This window comes from Lissotriton vulgaris, chromosome 1_1 (assembly GCF_964263255.1).
Source record: "Lissotriton vulgaris chromosome 1_1, aLisVul1.2, whole genome shotgun sequence".
Classification (NCBI taxonomy): Eukaryota; Metazoa; Chordata; class Amphibia; order Caudata; family Salamandridae; genus Lissotriton; species Lissotriton vulgaris.
The window spans coordinates 1,018,654,352-1,018,673,581 of NC_141685.1; the positions used below are offsets into that span (position 1 = coordinate 1,018,654,352).

Below are 19,230 nucleotides of genomic sequence, written 5' to 3' on the forward strand. Positions count from 1 at the left end.
TTTTCAACTAACAGATAGACAGAATTTCGACTAGAAAGGTGCAACATTGTAAAGCCGATTTGAGTACCACCTAAACAATTTCAAGCAAGAGTGCTACTTTTCATGATCCACGATGAACAGATAGTAAGCTATCTACAGGTGACAAGGATTTATAAGCCAATGCATCCTTATCAGTCACCCCAATATATGTGCTTTTAAACAAACCACCTCACTGATCTGGACACTGTTTTCTGGACGCCGCCGGCACACCGAAGGCGCACCAAAGGCAAGCCCGTCTCCGCCAAGAACGCGCCTTGCGCCAGGAATGCTGGTATTTTCCTGCCAGTTCCAAAGGTATGGATCACGTACTCTAGAAAAGAGCTTTTGGATTTCTGCAAGGATGAAACTCCATGTTACCATACATTGGACCCGGAAACCCTGGTCAGAAAAGGGTCTTCGGATTGTGCCTTCCGTGGTTATCGTCTGGCTTGGGCAGGAGGGGAGCGCACTGTTACTAATAAGGATATAACTACCCAGCGCCCTACAGAGGAGATGGTCCTTGGCTATCTCATAAAAGTTAGATCTTAAATTAAAAACAAAGTGGCCTTTAAAAATGTTGTTTCTTACGGAAGCCGGATTGGGTGTTCTGAACAGAAACATGGGCCAATGATTGCTCAGGCCCGATCTGGTAGAAGCAATCCCCTCTGGCTATAGTTTAGCTACATTGGATAGGGTGGGACGACTGGGTGGGGGATTGGGTATTCTGCACAAGGATACTTTCACCTGTCGTTCAGAGCCACTCACCTCTTCCTCTGATCAGTACCAGGCGTTCTATTTCTCAATAAATACCCATCCCACACAAAGTTTTTCTAGGGTTCTTTGCTATCGCCAACCTGGCTCTAGGACATCTTTCAGCCAACACTTTGGTAATTTTCTGGAGCCCTACCTAGAAAGAGCTAATCTTACACTTCTCAGCGATTCTAATTTTCATTTGGATAATATTTTAAGTCATGATACACAAATGTTACTAGAAAGTATGAATTGATGGGGGTTTACACAGCTAGTTCCTTAACACACACATTTGAGCAGGCCACATCTTAGATAGGATTTTCTCAAATGTGAACAAATTAAGGTGGGAGAGCCTCTTCCGCTCACCTGGTCAGACCACTTCGCCATTCCTTTTAATTTAAGGAACTCAGCATCATGTAATGCTCTTTTAGAAAATAGGAAACTGGCTTAAAGTCGGAATCTCAGTCTTATTAGCAAAGAGACATTTGCGAACCTCCTCACAAATTTCCAGCTCCCAGGGCACTTGGATGCTAATCTGGCTGCAGCTGAATTATACAAAAAGCTGTTAGCAGTCATGGACACCTTCGCACCTGTAAAAAGACAATATACAGCAAGAAAAAGGCCCACCTCTTTATGATTTACAGATAGACTCCGAAAGATGAGATAGGTGTGTAGGAAACAGGAGAAGGTATGGTGTATTGATCTAGCACCTGTAGGCAGAGAGAGGCATAAACAATGCCTGAAAGAATATTAGGCAGCCATAATGGAGGAAAAGGGAACTTATTATTCTAAAATAACAGGAGATTAAATACTCCAAATAGCTTTTTAATATTATTAATTCTCTTATTCCCCTCTCCCCGGTCATAGACAACCCGGAGCACTTGCAGGAGCTCTGTAATAGACTATCAGCTTTCTTTTGTACTACAATCTCGGACGTCTATGCCCAGGTGGAAGCATCCAATTTAAAAAAGGGGCTAGCCACTCAGCCTGTAACCTATTAAAATGAAAGTGTCATTGGGGAGGAGACACCTAGATTACTCACTTTTCCTAGTATGTCATTGGAGATCAATGACCATTTACTAGAAGGAGTCAGCCTGGATCCCCTTTGGATCCATGTCACCTGACGGTGCTTAAAAGGGGCAGAGAAGCATTATACCCCACCTTACCACTGTCATGAATCTAGCCATCTCAGAGGGGAAATATCCTACTGCTTGGAAGTCTGCAGTGTTTAGGCAGCTTCTAAAAAAGCCATCATTGTACACTATGGAACTGAAAAATTATCGGCCGATTTCCCTTCTGCCAGTTCCAGCTAAGATTTTAGAACAATACTTAAATTTCCACCTGAGTGCCTATCTAAGGGACCATCAAAATCTTGATGGCTCACAACACGGCTTTAGAAGCGGTCATAGTACGGAAACTACACTTACTGCATTATTTAACAACATTCGTACTCAGGTGGACGCAGGCCACACCACTTTACTGGTCCTGCTCGAACTTACGGCAGCGTTCGATACCCTATCTCCACTGAGACTTGTGGACTGTCTCAGGGAAATAGGGATCAGTTTTAGAAACTGTGAGATGCTTGTTACAGCAATGCACTGATCTGATTGAAGTCTATTAAAAAAAAAACCTACTCAACGAACCGAACAGGTTGAAAAACTATAGGGTGCTATAGCGTGTCAAACAAAAGGCCCAATAAACACAGAACAAAAACAAGATGGTAGACTCAATGGAAAACCCTTACATTAGAAAATATTATATAATTGACGTGTTATTCCCAGAAATAAAAAACTCTAAACCCTAAAAAAAAAAAACACAAGGATTCCACAATCAAAATAATCTACAAGACTGTACAATTAAAAATATATAAACTACTTCATAGATTTTCAAATGTTGAAAGAATATGGCATACTACTATATTTTTTACATTTTTAACACTTTCCAAATTGTTTCAAAAAGCAACAATTGACTTTCCTTTGAATAATGGTTATATATTTTAACCTACACAAAATGAAAACCCATTTAGAACGCTAATTTATGTGCAAAAAAATAGACTATAATTTACCATGGGGGTGAGTTATATGTACTTGCTTCTCTCATTAGAAACCCTTCTGTGTGGCAATTCCTAGTTCGGATCACACATTGTGGCAATAAGCGTTAGAACCTATTAAGGTTAGTCAAAGAGCATGAACTCAAATTGCTCCCCTACCGACTAAAAGAGACGCAATTCCACTTTTGACGGAAACAAAACCAGACAGGTACTTCAAATGATGCATCCCTAGATGGATGAACAAGGCTTCCTTGCGTCTTATTAGTGTTCTCGAAGGCACACTGGTGGCTTCGGGGTACATGCTGTTCGAGGGCAAATACATTGGTAGATTGAAGAGAAAACGGCAAAACCTAGAAAATAGCAAATCTAGTGGTCCTAGAAGTAACCTCCCCTTCCCTTCCCTTCCCCGCCCCCCATTATTTCACAATATATTACGTGGTAGGTTTTGGATTTTTGCCTTTTGATTTTAAGGGATACAACATTGGTCTCAATCTGAAAGTTACCAAAGATTAGAGACACAAAAATGCCTTGATCTAAAAATATTCGAATCCGAGGCAACTAGATCTGTTCGTTTTCGCGAACTGTAAATAAAGCTTTGAAATAACAGAGAGAACAGGTCTTCGATTTCCCGGAGCAGGAACAGTTCAATGAAGGCCTTGAGCAGAAAAGGGTGAAGGGTCGCTGCGGCTTCGCATCTTTCAAGTCGCCGGTTTAATTCTACTAAATGCAAATTGCTCTCCATCCCAAGCCGAGCCTGGGAGAGCGCCTTTTGTTAGGGTTCAATGGGGGAGCAGATGTTCACGGAGCCGCAGGGAGGCGAGGACAACGGCAGGATGAATGCATAAGAATCTTATCGACTTTGGGGCCTAGAAAGAAAGGGGGGGGGCTGCATTTGTCTTCTCTTTCTGCGTCCGATAAAGGATTTATGGCAAAGTCGTAGGGACGGCGCCCGCGCCCAAGCTCCTATTACTTAACGTAAAGCTAAAGCCAGGCCGTAGATACAGATTACAGCAATTTCCTCGAAAGTCTGGCGGCTTTATGTCGTTAAAAATGCTGGCACTCATTCACTTTCATCGAAGGGATGAACGGATGGATGGGCTTCTCTGTCCGCTTTCTAGCCGGCCAGGAGGCAGCTAGGCACAGATCGCTGCGAAGCACTACAGAAGCCGCCAGGATATCTTTACCCGAGTCCCAGCTTCTTGCCAGCAGTATGCACACAGATCTCCGCAGCAAGCAATTTCACTCAAGAAGCTTTATCACTAGGATTGAAAAAAGTGACCTGCAGGGTAGGCGCATACAGCTTTGCAGCAGGTATATTAGTAGAAATCCCACCAGCATATGTACAGAAGTAATACGCCAGACCACCTGCTCAGCAAGTATTTTATTCACATGGCATGTGTTATTCCAGGGGTGCACAAGACCTTCCACCACCTTCAGTATGCAGTGTATGTCATTTTTAGGTTTCGTCTACTAGACGGCACCTGCGGTGTCTGCTGTGAGAGTGTTAGATTACAGTGAGCCCGCCCGTTGCTTACCATTGGGTGGCTTCATTATCACTCAAATTTGATTGCTTCTTATTAGTTGGCGGGAGTAGCCTTTCCTTCCTCTTGTGTTTGTCGCTCCCCCACCAAAGAAAGGTAGCTTTACTGTGTCCTTACACTACTCGCTTTTTCAGGTACTTCATTTCTTTTTGTTTAAACACTAGTCAAGACTGCATCATGGATGCTGTACAGTATGGCTAAGAGGCATTAGGAAAGACAATAGGCCTCCAAGGAAGACCTATTGGCTTTGCCAGTGCTTGTTAGATCTGATGTTAGGCAAAGCCTTTTGATTTTACTGAAATGTATATTTAAATACCTAAAAAATACTGGACCATAGAGGCTTTAACCCAAGCCCTATAGATACGTTGGTATGCTATTATGTAATTCTCGTCCCCCCACGACAACTTATAGCATGGGACAGTGAGTCAGCCCACTTCAGCCATTAGTTAACTTTACTTCGAGTGATGACATTCTGCTCTTTCACAAAGAACATATCCGGAAAAAACTGCTCCCATCGCTACCTGGAAAATTGTGCTTTGTGAAGCCAACATTTTTGTTGCTTTTATCAAAAGGTTATTTTTTATAATGGCGAGGGCCTGAGAGCTACTCACAAATGAAAAAAATACATTTTTACAAAAACAGTGACAAAACTAACAAGCACAGTCAAATCCACGAAACTGACAGGTAACACTTGTTTTATAATGGGTGGTGCTTACAAATAGGGGATTATTTGGGGAGCACACAGGATCAATACATCTAGCTTAATAAAAAAAAATCAGAGAGGCCAAGGCCATACTTAGTCAATAGAATAGGCACAAACCCAAAGCTTGTAGACCATCACAAAGCCAAGACCCGCTTTCTATTACAAGGCTAGCTTACTCCTACACATAGACCTGAATTGGGCAGTCTATACAGTATCTTCAGATACATTCAAGGCCATATTTTATGCTCCTCTGTGTGCTATCGTTCAAAGGCCTTCAGCCAAGTCATAAATTTGTATAGCGCGCTACTCACCCAGAGGGTCTCAAGGCGCTTAAGGGAAGAGGGGTTCACTACTGATCGAACAGCCAGGTCTTGAGTTGTTTTCTGAAGGAGAGGTGGTTCTGTGTAAGACGGAGGTGGGTGGGGAGGGAGTTCCAGGTCGCCAAGTAGGAGAAGGATCTCCCTCCCATGGTGGCTCTTCGGATGCGTGGAATCGTGGCGAGGGCTTGGTTGGACGATCGTAGTTGGTGGGTGGGGGTGTAAAAGGTCAGGCGAGTGTTGAGGTATCCGGGTCCTAGGTCGTGAAGGGCCTTGTGTGCGTGGGTGATGGGATGGAACGTGATTCTCTTGTTGACGGGGAGCCAGTGCAGGTCTCTCAGGTGACCAGATATGTGGTTGTGGCGAGGTCTGTCTAGGAGGAGTCTGGCGGAAGCGTTCTGAATGCGTTGAAGTCTATTCTATAATTTGGCTGTGGTTCCGGCGTAGAGGGTGTTTCCGTAGTCCAGACGGCTTGTGACAAGTGCTTGGGTGACCGTCTTCCTTGTTTCGGTGGGGATCCAACGGAAGATCTTTCGGAGCATGCGTAGGATGTTGAAACATGATGAGACGGCGTTGACTTGTCTGGTCATCGAGAGGGAGGAGTCTAGGATGAATCCCAAGTTGCGAGCAAGGTCCGTTGGTTTGGGTGCGCTGCCTAGGGCCGAGGGCCACCAAGAGTCGTCCCAGGCAGAGGGGGGTGGTCCTAGGATAAGCACTTCCGTCTTGTCTGAGTTCAGTTTTAGGCGGCTGTTCTTCATCCACTCGGCTACGTCTTTCATCCCTTCGTGTAGGTTGGTTTTGGCGGTGGTTGGGTCGTTGGTGAGGGAGAGGATCAGCTGGATGTCGTCTGCATAGGAGATGATGTTGAGATTGTGTTGGCGTGCGATGGATGCGAGGGGACTCATGTAGACGTTGAAGAGGGTGGGGCTGAGTGAAGATCCTTGTGGTACACCGCATATGACTTCGGTGGCGTCTGATTTGAAAGGGGGAGGCGGACTCTCTGGGTTGTGGCTCAGGTACAAAGGTTGGCCCATTACCGTTTCACTGCAATTACAGTTAAATGGTATGTTTTTTATTTTGACAATTTATAAAAAAAACAAATTGTGTAAGTCTCATAATGCAAGATTACCTATGGCCAGGGGGAAGAACATTTGTTAATAGTGTAATCAAATGGCAGATCTTTGGTTGCTTTCTTCAAGCATTTTATGTTTGTGTAAGCTGTTGAATTGTCATAGGTTCTGACACAGTGGAATTGGAAACTAGTCAGCTTGTATAAATAGTCTCTAAATTTGGATCTTAAAAATCTATCATCTGCCAGACAGGGTTACGTCCCTGTGCCAACACTGTCATTTTCACTATTTCGAGAGTAGATTTATACTGACCCTCCGTCCCAACTCATCCTATTTTCTTTGCAGTTTAAATTGACAATTTGCTTGAGAGTCTAATTCACAGACAATTTCTAGATGATAATGTCCCCTGCCAGTAGCAAAAACAAGTCTCCTGAACACTTGTCTAACGGACACACAATACAAGACATTTTGAAGGGGTTGAAAAGTCGAATGCTCTTGCAAGTAGACTGTGCTATGCAGACCATTATTTGAACCTGGACTTGTAGTTTTGATATGATCCCAATAACTACACGTTCCAGAATCACACAACTAATCACCTCTTTTTTTCCTTACGTTGAACACATTTTTTTCACTTGAGCTAAGCACTGTCACTTTCTCCTGCACATAGCACCCTGGTGGTTTCTATGTTTGTTAATTTCCTAATAAAATTCCATTATATGAAGATATTAAATCTTGTGGTGCTCAGTTCATTTGTTTGTCTAAATAATTGCAACTCTTCCAGCAAAACAAAGTTTAAAGATAACATCAATCAGCTAATGTATTCTAAGTATTAATTTAGTCTAGTTATTCACAAGAATACTAAACCTCAACGTTTCAAACCCCTGTTTTTGTTGGAATTATCCAGATTCAGAGGGATACTGGGTAGCCTATTCTGTGTTTAGGCAAAGGATTGCTCTACTTGCTACAACACAAATGCTTAAAGGACATGAAATTCACAAGCTGAAGTACCACTTTGACCTTACTTCACTCCTCTTATAGTCAATCAACCTTAACTTCATTACCACTACAAATGATCTTCAATAACCAACTTTCTTGAACATACAATACTGCATTACCCAATGTGAGTAAGGGTGAGAGCCATGGGAAGACTTTAACCTGATCGCCCCATCCCCTGTAACCTTCCTTTAACCTTAACTCGCATCACGCCAGCACATTACGTAATGTGGTATTATGTGCTAATACAGATTTGGTGTTGAAAAGTGTTTGCCATGGGTTTTCTAATTAAAATGTATATTGTCTTTTACAACAATTACTGGGAAAGACTTATTTTTTAAACTACCAAAACAACTTTCAAAGAAAAGACACTCCCATCTTCTAATTTTCTGGACTCAAAAGCATTCTTCTTTTTCACTTTCATAAAGCTTCCTTTTTCAGTACCTAAAATTGTTGCAACTTAAAGAATCCAAAACTGAACTTCTTGGAGGAAAACTTCACAAAGGACACAGCTTTTTAACTAAAAGATCAACTGTTTAGTGTTGATCCTCCCAGCTTTTTAAGACTGTTTATTAGTGTACTTTAGAGAAATATCCACACCCGAACTCTGTTCGAGCACCTTGAAAGGTTCAAAACCATATTGGCAAACCGCAATTGCACAACGTGGCGCCATCACACTGGGCAGGCACAAAACTGAAAAGTTACACTAATGTAACTAAAACAAGATTTTATTTTGCTTCTATGTATACATTTCCGTACACCACAAAAAGAGGACAATTAGCAAAAACAAGTCAAGAGAAATGAAGAGCTAGCAACTGTAGGCACTATCAAACAGCATCTGAAAAGTAGAGACCATGGCCGAATACACACTGAAAAGCAAATGGGTGGGGGGGGCTTCAGAAACAACCACATTTGGAGCAAAAAACTTCTCCAAAGGAAATTGCACATTTTCTGGCTTGTCATTTGTGCCACGTCCATAGGATTGCTCTAAATCACATCATAGGTTACACGTTCTTATTTCTTGGAAATCAACAATTTGGAATGGATCGCTCAGAGGGGAAAATACTGATTTTAATGGATATAAAAGTCATAAGTGTATCTAGTTCCTATTGCCTCCAGCTTATTTAATAGTGATTTCATCATTACAAGAAAAGAAATAGAAAAGGGAATAGAAATGAGGATATTACAACCTTTGGTACAAAGCTGAGCCATCAATGTTGGATCTTACCAGGAGGCCTTGAAGCATAATGTAAGGATTACTAAAACCAAGCACATAACCAAAATACGCAATACTCTTCTGATCATTGCTTGCTAAATGGGCAAACTATGATAGAATACTTACACATTTGCTAGCCTGTACATCACACTAGGTCTCCCTCATTCACACACGAACATAGCATCAAAAGCAAGACTATATATTTTATAGCCAAGATGGACCCAAAACGCCCTCATAATGTTACAAAGTTCACAAAAATCCTAATCAAGGAATATTAATGGTATTGCAGACGTTCCTTACTAAGATTATAAACTAAATGCACCAATACATGCATAATTTAGACGTTATTCAACAAATTGTGAAATCCCCTTACACATTATATACACTATAAAATATACTCTACCATTCATAAGAATATTGCAGGTCTCATAGTTGCTAATTATGTAACAGCATGCAGCCAAAGGCAGCGATCCTTTATGAGAGAGTTGCAATATCCTTTTATTATACAGCAAAGGTTATATTAGAACTAAAAATACATGGTCATACTATTACCCTTTGCCCCAAAAAGTTGAATTTATTGATCTCTGGTTGTTTCATTTGAAAGACATGGTTTGGTTTCACAAACTGGGAATAAATGTGAAATGTAAACCATGCGTATAAACAAACCAAGATGCTGCAACTAATTTGTTGTAAAAATGTATTATAAGCAGTTTAAATTAAGTTCCCTTTAAAAACGCTTGCAGTTAAGGATTATCAGGAATATAGGTTTCTGCTTTGAATGAATTCTAGCAGTTCAAAATAATCATCCTGCCAAAAGTGCCTCCCCTGTTAATAATAGTTTGTGTGCAAGCAAAGGCGTATCAGAAAAGCTTCTTTTCTCTTTCACTGTTTAACCCGTTCTGTGGCAGACGCGAGCACTACCTCGCTGGTGCTGCGCACGTCCGTTGGCTGACGCAGCCGTGGAATTCACGCCGCGGTTATGGAGGTAAACCGCAGTTGTAATAGTTCTCCGGTATTTTTCCTTCACATTGTCTGCTGGACGGCAACAGACGCTAATGTCAAAATCAGCTGAGGTAACTTTTTGCACTACGTCATTTTTTATTTAAATTGTAGGTGCCTAGAAATGTCAAAAGTAGACTAATAAGAAAAAACGCAAGATTTCAATGCACATATTGGAAGCATTCATCTGTGATAACTCAACAGAAACAGGTGCTACAAGATGTATGAATCAAATTATCTTTGTTTGATTACTTAAAATCTTAATTTTAAAAACGTGTAATTCATATATACAAAAAAAACATTTTTAAAGACAAAATATTTATACTAAAAGGGTACAAAAATCTTGCTAAAAAAATGGGTTATAATTAAAATGTCCAAAAATTGATTGCTGTTAAATGTTCAAAGCCTTAGATGTCAAAGGGTCGTAGCGTCACTTTTAAAATCTGGAAAGGGGCAGCTAGACATCTTCAAAAAGTCATTTAAGGAGCCGTTAGCAATTAATATTGGACTAGATACGTTGTTCGAATAAACACTGGATGATCAAGAGTTCATAAATTTTGATCAGAGGGCAGCATGGCGGTGCAACCAGAGGCAAAGAGATTTGCGGCCCTGTTTTTCCCACGTTTTTAGGCCGCTCGGGTAACAAATTTGGTGAATCGAATGTCCAGCTTAGTGTTTTCTGAATTCAAGGCAGCTATTGAAGGAAGTATGGTTGAGATATGGAAACTAAAATCAACTTATTTTGGCCAATCAATATATTTTGTGGTCTACTGGTTAGGGATCTGCACCATACCATAACTCTGTGAGATCTCAGAATCAGAGTAGCTAGGAAGCTGGTTTTTTACAGTTCTAGAAACAGAATAACTCCTTCAAACAAGTTGCAGTTAGCTTAAACTGGATGTTGTGCCTGTTCCTGGGTAGATGGGTGGTGAGACCTTGGAGGTCCTGGGCAGTAACAGTCCATGGAGATGTCCTGCACCCAGGACCTTCCAGTCACTACTGACAGGCACAGTGTTCAGCTTCTTCTTACAGGCAACTAAACTGCCTTTTCACAGGTCCAGCAACAAGGCAGTTTTGAAGGCTTCCTGGAAGAAGGCTCCTCTGGAGGACAGGTGGCCACCAAACAGTAGTTCAACCTCATGAGACTAACATCCTTACCTGGGGAACAGATCTCCTTGGTCGCAAGCCAAATGGTGAACAAAGTACTGGCTAAGGAGGCTCAGTACTTATTTTCCATTCGTGACTAGGCAGTTTCAGGATGACTCAGGCGGATGTGAAAATGGCTCTGCCTGGGAGCAGTTCCTCAGGGGGGATATTGATCACGGGCATTAGCTTCATTGCGCAAGGATAAACAGACCATGAGGTGTCTACGTGTGAAACACTGTATTAACCCCTTCGCTGCGGCGGCTAGTCCGCCGCAGTGCTAAGGGAGGGGGGGGGGGGGGGGGGGGGGGTCGCGCGGCGGTCCCATGCTTCTGACGGAATTGTCACGGCACGCGGGTGAGCTGTGCTTGTGACGGAACGGTTCCGTCACGAACCCGCCCGCCCATTATTTCGTCAGCGCAGGCGCAGAATTCGCGCCGCGCAGGCGAGGGGCCGTGACGGAACCGTTCCGTCACAAGCACAGCTCACCCGTGGCTTGTGACGGAGCGGTTCCGTCACAAGCATGCAACGGGTTAAGCATTAGAGGACTCCTTTGGATCCTAGAAGCAAGATCCAACTTCAAGGGTCGTGAGACCATCTTTGCAGTGGATATTAAAAAGGCCTTCAACAGTCTCGAAGGGGGTTACCTATTCGAGGTGATGAGGAAATGTGGACTTGGCCCAGCCTTCATTATGTGGACGGCCCTGCTATACGCGGAGTCTACTGCCCGGGTAAAGACGGGCAGACTGATTTCTGGAAGTTGTAGAATAGAAAGATGTTATTAACAAGGGGTAACCCAATTGGAGTCAAAGGACCTGGGTATCAAGTGTTATAGCAAAAATGGTCCTAGACGCTGATTCAACATATGCAATGTAAACATAAATTAAATATTCATTTCATATCACCATTCGATTTAACCTATTATGGTTGATATTAATCAAAACAAAACAAACATAATTAGCCCAAAACATTTGTTGATGAAGAAAAGTCACAAATGAAATAAAAGATGTTATCTTTGTCTCACCAAATCTCGGGAGACTCTCTTATTTATTATACATTTTGAAAAGACATAATCAGTATTTACAACGGATTTTTTTTATATCAGTTATTTACACAAGGAGTAGCAGTCACGGCTACAGAGGCAGCATGTGCGGACGGAGCGGATTTTTGAAAGGCTAACGTTCCTTTGATGTTATTAAAGTGCATTTATTTCATTTACAGCCTACATCTTTAATTAATCCACCGTTGGGATTTTTGGGCGTGAGACCGATTGTGGTGCTGACTAGCACGGTGAAACCGCTTGACTTATACCGTAGTGGTGGGGTGCTGACTGATTGCACACCTAGTGGCACACCATTGAAGGGTGCCCACTCACGTTGGGTTACTTTGTTTTCGTGCATATTGAGTTCCCACCTTTCCCCCTGTCCTGATGAAGACCCGCCCCTGAGGATATGTTACCCTATTGATTTTTGGGTCGAAACGTCGACACACTTCTGAGCCTGTACCTGTATTGCTCCTCTTCCGCCCCTCTCCCTTATACCAATTGGAATACGGAGGATTTTTCAATCACATGCCAGCAAGAAAGAATTACATTTTTTGCGAATATAACATCAAGGGCAGGCTCACTCATGTCCTATACTAAGGACTGAACCTTAGTCTCTGTCCAATAAGCTTTATTGTATTTTAACTTGCACTCTCTCACTGACCTCTTTGGTCGCCTCTTCACTCACGAGCACTTACTATCACTCTTATCTGTGCACGTCAAAAATTCTTTGACAGTGAACCTCTTGTGTAAATAACTGATATAAAAAAAATTACGTTGTAAATACAGATTATGTCTTTTCAAAATGTATAATAAATAAGAGAGTCTCCCGAGATTTGGTGAGACAAAGATAAAATCTTTTATTTCATTTGTGGCTTTTCTGCATCAACGAATGTTTCGGGCTAATTTTGTTTGTTTTGTTTTGATTGATATCAACCATAATAGATTAAATCGAATGGTGATCAGAAATGAAAATGTAATTTATATTTACATTGCATATGTTGAATCAGCGTCTAGGACCATTTTTGCTGTAGAATAGAAAGAGGCACACGACAAGGGTGTCCTTTGTCGCCTCTACTGTTTGCCTTGGCGCTTCTAGCAGCCGGTACGGGGGAATATTTTCAGGGGTTAGAGGTGACAGATTCACCACATTGCACTCTATGCAGATGATCTGCTGTTGTTTCTGGCGGATGAGCGAGAGGCACTTAGAGGGGTGAAGAGTCTTTTGCATGGTTTAGGACAAGTAGTGGGCCTAAAACTGAACTGGGCAAAGTTGTGTGTTTCCATTCAGGGTGGGTAGGGCTGTCCCATTAGCAACAGAGGGGGTACAATGGCAATCCCACAGGTTGACCTACCTGGGCACCCAGATCTATCACTCTCCTGAAGACCTATTAAAAGGGAATATAGGACGGGCCTTATGGGGAGTTAAAAGCATTTTGACTTTTGGGGGACTCTGCCCTTGTCAATAGCGGGTAGAGTTGCACTCCTAAAGATGGTGACGCTACAGAGGCTGCTATATTATTACGGAGTGCTACCAGTTTGGATCCCAACCCGAATGTTCGCCCAACTGAATTCACAGGTGACGGCATTCATATGGGAATTGCAAAAAACACAGTTGATGGACAGAATGCAGAACAATGTCTTACATTCACCCCAGTACAAAGATCTGGGCCTAAATCCATCGTTTTTTTGCACTCCACACCACCCTAGGTCAGACAATGGCTATATGCAAATCAGCCTTCACCCTGTGCCTCATGGGAACAGTCCAGCCCGAACTACCAAGCCATGTCCTTCCTAGACCGGAATCAAGCATCCAAGGACCGGTTTCTGGCTATCAGCCTTCTTCAGCCTGGATAGCTTGACTCCAGTGATGTGGAGAGCCTGGGACTCACGTCTGAGCATACCCAGCCCACTCGGGGTGAAAATTGCTAAAAACACAGTTGATGGACAGAATGCAGAACAATGTCTTACATTCACCCCAGTACAAAGATCTGGGCCTAAATCCATCGTTTTTTTGCACTCCACACCACCCTAGGTATGGGGTCCCAGAAGACGGAGGGTAGCACTCACTACACTTATGAGGCCAAGAACAGAGGGAGGGTTGACCGCACCTGACTTTGAACATTATTACAAAGCTGCACAATTGCTCACGAAATGGGTGGCGGATAAACTTTGGGGTCCAGAAGAAAGGAGAGGAGAAGCCCCATACTTGCGACTCCTGTCAAGAATAATTTTGAGACTTCCTTGCAGAGACAGGGAACTCCCCACGCACATCTCGTAAATGCTGGAATAGAAACCTGAAAAGGGCCAAGATTAAACATCCCTAAGCGCCGGAAATCCCATTGATTATGTGAGGCCCTCCCCCATGGAGGCGACTGGCATATGTTGGGAGCATGGGTAGATCTGGGAATATTTGTGATAGGAGACCTTTACGAGGAGTGGACACCCTGATCCCATTCAATGACCTCAGGGAACGTCACGATATACCGGGAGGAGACTTTCTATTGCACACAGAACTTACGGCAGCCATGAGGAAACACTGGAGGGAGGGTCTCACTGAGCCGGGAATCTCGATGGGATGCCAATATATGATTACAGCGGCGGGCACCTTTAAGGCAGTCACGTCTGTACAGGCGACTTACATACACAACACTCCATCCCCTGACTAAGATCCATAGAGAATGGGAAACAGACCTGGACAAACCCATAGCGAATAAGGATTGGGGGACACTGGTGGAAAGAGCGTGGAACAGTACTAGAAATGCACAGTTTCAATTGATGAACTTTTATGTACTAAACAGGGCCTACCTCACTCCAGATAAGCTCAATAAATATTTTAATACGCAAACAGCAGCATGTCCAAAATGTCATACAATAGGAGCTGATTTTGTGCATATGTTCTGGAGTTGCCCGGACATAGGGGCCTTCTGGGAGGAGGTAACCATAATATTGGCAGAAGTAACTGAGAAGGAAATAGTGAATATTCCAGATTAGTGTCAATTCCATTGGTCCCCCATACCGCTAAAAACAAGATAACGAGTAAGTTGCAAGATCTTGGTTTAGTATTGGCTAAGAGAGAGATTACCAGCCATTGGAAATCGAGAACTGGCCCTAGTCTAGCTAGGTGGAAAAAAAGAGTTCATTAAATGGGCTGAATGTGAAAATACTGCTAGATTGCCAATATCTAAACAAACCGGAAGTGAGAAATCGCTGGAGGTGGCTAGAGCATGGACAGCGTTGCTTGATTTATTTATTTTTTTTAAACGACACTGAGGGATAAAGTGACCAGGACGGTAAAGACGAGGATGACTGATTCACCTGCGCTCGGCCTACTAAGCGCATTGTCCCCATGTTAGATAAACTCCCACGGGATGGGAGGAAGACCCCCAAGTGTTTTTTAGTGACTCTCTAAGTCAAAAGAGGATACCCGGCGACTGACTGGGCAGGTAAAAGACTAAAAGGACACGTCTTGGCGGGTAGGGTGGGGGGTGCGGTTGGAGTAAGTTTTAGAGAATGTGTAAGTGATAAGAGTTATAGTATGTAATGTTACAATGGATACTGATAATATGTGAGATACAACTGATTTAGCAGTGGGGATATGGTCATTGGTTGAAAAGACATGTTTGTGGCGAGATCGCCCTTGGGAAGATATATGTTATAAGCTAATTTGGGTAAAGTCAGATGCGGGTGATGTCACGCTGTTATTTTTTTTTATTTTACAGAGTTTTATATAGCGCGAAGTTGACCCGAATCGGGTTTCAGAGAGCTTTACATAGCACTGGTTGCATTACATGGACACATTCATTTTTTGTGAGGCACAGGGAAATTAAGTTATTTGCTTAGAATCAGAGAATGTTCAGCATCATTGCAGACTCGAACCCAGTTCCCCAGATTCGAGGTAGACTGCCCTAGCTGTTAGGCCAACTCTTCACCCCAATATTATATTATTGTATTGCTTAACTGAAAAGTAATAAAATCTGTTTACAAAAATGAGGTGTGTAAGCGTAGGCCGACTGGACCATAAGGAAAACACCAGCTCTACACCATGTTAAGCATCATCTTGTGCAACAAACATGCAGTCCAAGGGACAAGCCCCAACCACGCCATTCATATACCCTAAATTCAGACACACAGCAATCAACAAAGGTGCCTTTCACACATCCCGGACATGATTAAGGCAATCGACACAAATGATAGAGCAATGGACAGACCTTTGCAAAGAGGAGCCAATAGGCAGAACCAACACAGAGGTCAGCTAAAAGAAAAAAAAAAGTCTGTGTACCACACTAGCAAATACGCTTCTACCACTGTCAGTTTTGCAATCCTCTTCAGAAGAGGGCATAAGACCACATTAAAAAAGGGGAGAGCACTATGGATGCCACCTTGACAATAATTATATACAAGGAACAATATCCCAACCGGTATTTATTTGCAGACAGTTATTGAGGATATCTATACAGTATTATCCAGACAGAGAAAGGAGACTCAATTTGATTCATTTATGTGCTCAAGGCATCATTTTTATAAACATTCCAAGAAGTAAAGGAAAATTATAATTAACAGTTATTATCAACACTGCAATTATTAAATAATACGTGACAGCCCAAGGTTGTACAAGGTGCACGAGTGCAAAGGTGAGTGACACTACGGCGACACAAGTGACAGTGAAAGCAGCGTGGACGGCGCAACGTGTATAGTGTGCAATTATGTACAGTGAATAAAAACAACAGAGTGGTTTCAAATTAGTTCCAAAAGATTGTTATTCATTTTTCATTTTTAGTGGAAACTACTGTGCGAAAAGCGCCTACAATCTCCCTGGAGATTCGACGGCGTTTCGATCCGTAAGAGTTGGGATCATCATCAGGACAAAAGGGGGGCTGGAGGCAGTGCGTTAGGCAACAGATTGGTAGCGGAGGCAACACACGGACAGCACTTCACTCGCCCGTCCCGACACGGAGGACAGATTTACTCCCCTCCCGCCGCCGATCACGCTGGGATCAGCGTAGACCCTATAATGTACCACGTTGGCTCTGGATCACTTGTCAACCTGTGATTGTTCATCCCTCTCCACTCCCGCCGATCACGCTGGAACCAGCGCTTACCGTTCCACGGACCACGCAATTCAGGTGGACCTTCCAAATCTATTCTTGCCTGACTGAACCATAAGTACCCATCCTTTGATCCCGCAAATTGCTGTGCCACGGGACGTCCACCGCAACACCCGCTCCGACCCCCCAACTTACGTGTTTTTCCCGCCAACCTCGCTACCAATCTGTTGCTTAACGCACTGCCTCCAGCCCCCCTTTTGTCCTGATGATGATCCCAACTATTACGGATCGAAACTCAGTTGAGCACATAAATGAATCAAATTGAGTCTCCTTTCTCTGTCTGGATAATACTGTATAGATATCCTCAATAACTGTCTGCAAATAAATACCGGTTGGGATATTGTTCCTTGTATATAATTCTCTACCCCAATCCCAACAAGGTTGATACTCCTGTTTTCTTTTACAACCTTGACATTAAAGCACAGCTCCAACGCCTTAGATCAGTTTAAAATTGCTAACCCATAGTGTACTCTCATTTCTGTCAAGCTCATGGGAGAAAAATACACAATATTGTTCTGAAAGAAACAAAGACAGAGGGGACATATTCTCAAAAAAGTGCAGAGGAGTTTCGTTCCAAGCAAATATTTCCATTACTACAATGGTGTCAACACCTGCTTTTTAATTTAATGGACTAAATACCAGATTACAAGAGTTTACTATTTTAAATAATCAAAATAATAAACTCCTGACAACCTTCAACTCCTCTTACTACCTTAGACTTAATACCTCTGTTTTCCATACTCAGGCTTGGATAACTGCTATCCATGTCCTCAAATCTCAAAAGACCAACTAAAGGTGGAAGAAGTCTTGACCATTTAAATGTTTAGTCGAGAACTTGAGCACAATTAATGAATGACTTGGGCTCTCTCATCCACTGACTCTTGTAGAGAGGGAAAAAGTTGGAGGGGATGGAAGATCAGGCACATACTTAGGGGAGAGGCACCAACTCGAGGGGCAAGATCAGACAGACTAAATGGGTAAGTCAGACACAGACTCTCTTTGGGGGGTTAGACTCGTGGAAAAGGATACAATACAGATTCTTGTGGTCTGAGGGGGTTCAGACAGGCTCTTGGGGGGGGGGCACATCTTTGGATGTTACAGACTCCCTGGGGTACAGACTCTTGGAAGTTTGGGGGGATGCAGACTCATTGGAGGGTGGGTCAGACAAACTTGTTGCGGGGGGCTGAAGAGGCTCTTCTTTAAAAGTACCAGATACATTGTTATGGTCATTTTTGGTCAACAATGGATTTTTCAAGATGAGCTATCTTTATCTTACTGTTTCAGAACAAAGTATTGCACAGGAAAGTTAATCTGTACCACCATTTGTCAGTGGGGAACACTCACTGAAGATTTCAACAACTGGGGGCTGTCTGGTGGGGAGTGGAGAGGGTTACGGTACAGACTCAGGGGGGGGTCTACTTCCATTACCCCTCTACCCTATAGTTCAGCTCCTCTTCTACCCCACTCCAGCACAAGGAGCCTTCCTTTGAGAAGGCCCATCCTCTCCGGTCTCGCTTAGTTCTCTTCTCCGTTGTGCATCACTCGTTTGAGTCTCACAGTCCCGGAGAGGGTTCCTACTAGTCCCCGGCCTGACACATGCCTCGCTCCCGGGCTGCAGGCCTCCGTTCACCGGTCTCGCGTACTATCCCTTTCCCGATACATGGACCTAGACCCCCAGCTTTGTATGTTCAGGTTCACCAGGCTGTAGGCCTCTGAAGACCCCGGCATCGCGTGTGCCCCACCACCCGGTCCCCAGCGCCCTCGAGCCCCCTCACTTACGGTTGTAGAGGGCGACGAGAGCGGCCTCGGGTGTTCCCCGGGCCTCCAGCCGCAAAGCCTGCTGCTCGGCGTGCCGCTGGATCTCTCCATTGGCGTCCCCGATGGTCAGGAGCCGCACGCCGGGGAACACAGACACCGCCATCTTCGGAGTGACCGGGCGGGGGGCGTGTGTGTGAACGGGGGAGGCCTTAAACCGCGGCCGCAGCGCTGCCGCCGGAAACCTGCAGTACTGCATAGCGAGCCGTGTGCGACCTCTGCTGGGTGGAGGTGGTACTGTAGGCCGTGGTTCGGCAGGCCACAGTCAGTGCAGGGAGGCCAGGGTCCCGGAGAACGGAGGGCACAATAATTCTTCTCCCAGTCCAGAAAATGATGTCTTTTATGAAGAGGATACATTACGTTTCCACTCACCCCCCCCAGTCAAGCTATGACGAACATTCTCAATGCTTCAAAATAATCATCATTTTTAAAATCATTTTATTGACTTCTTTAAATATTATGTTT

The 19,230-nt window shown here is 43.6% G+C and overlaps 1 protein-coding gene across 1 annotated transcript in view; it reads right to left on the bottom strand.

The window, feature by feature from the left end:
* Nucleotides 1–18,896, bottom strand: part of CARM1 (coactivator associated arginine methyltransferase 1) — a 219,720-nt gene extending 200,824 nt beyond the window's left edge. The window contains exon 1 of the mRNA XM_086961573.1: nt 18,730–18,896. Coding sequence (XP_086817699.1) covers nt 18,730–18,871 — 142 coding nt within the window. The 5' untranslated portion in view covers nt 18,872–18,896. The remainder of the gene's footprint in view (nt 1–18,729) is intronic.
* Between the last annotated feature and the right edge of the window lie 334 nt (nt 18,897–19,230).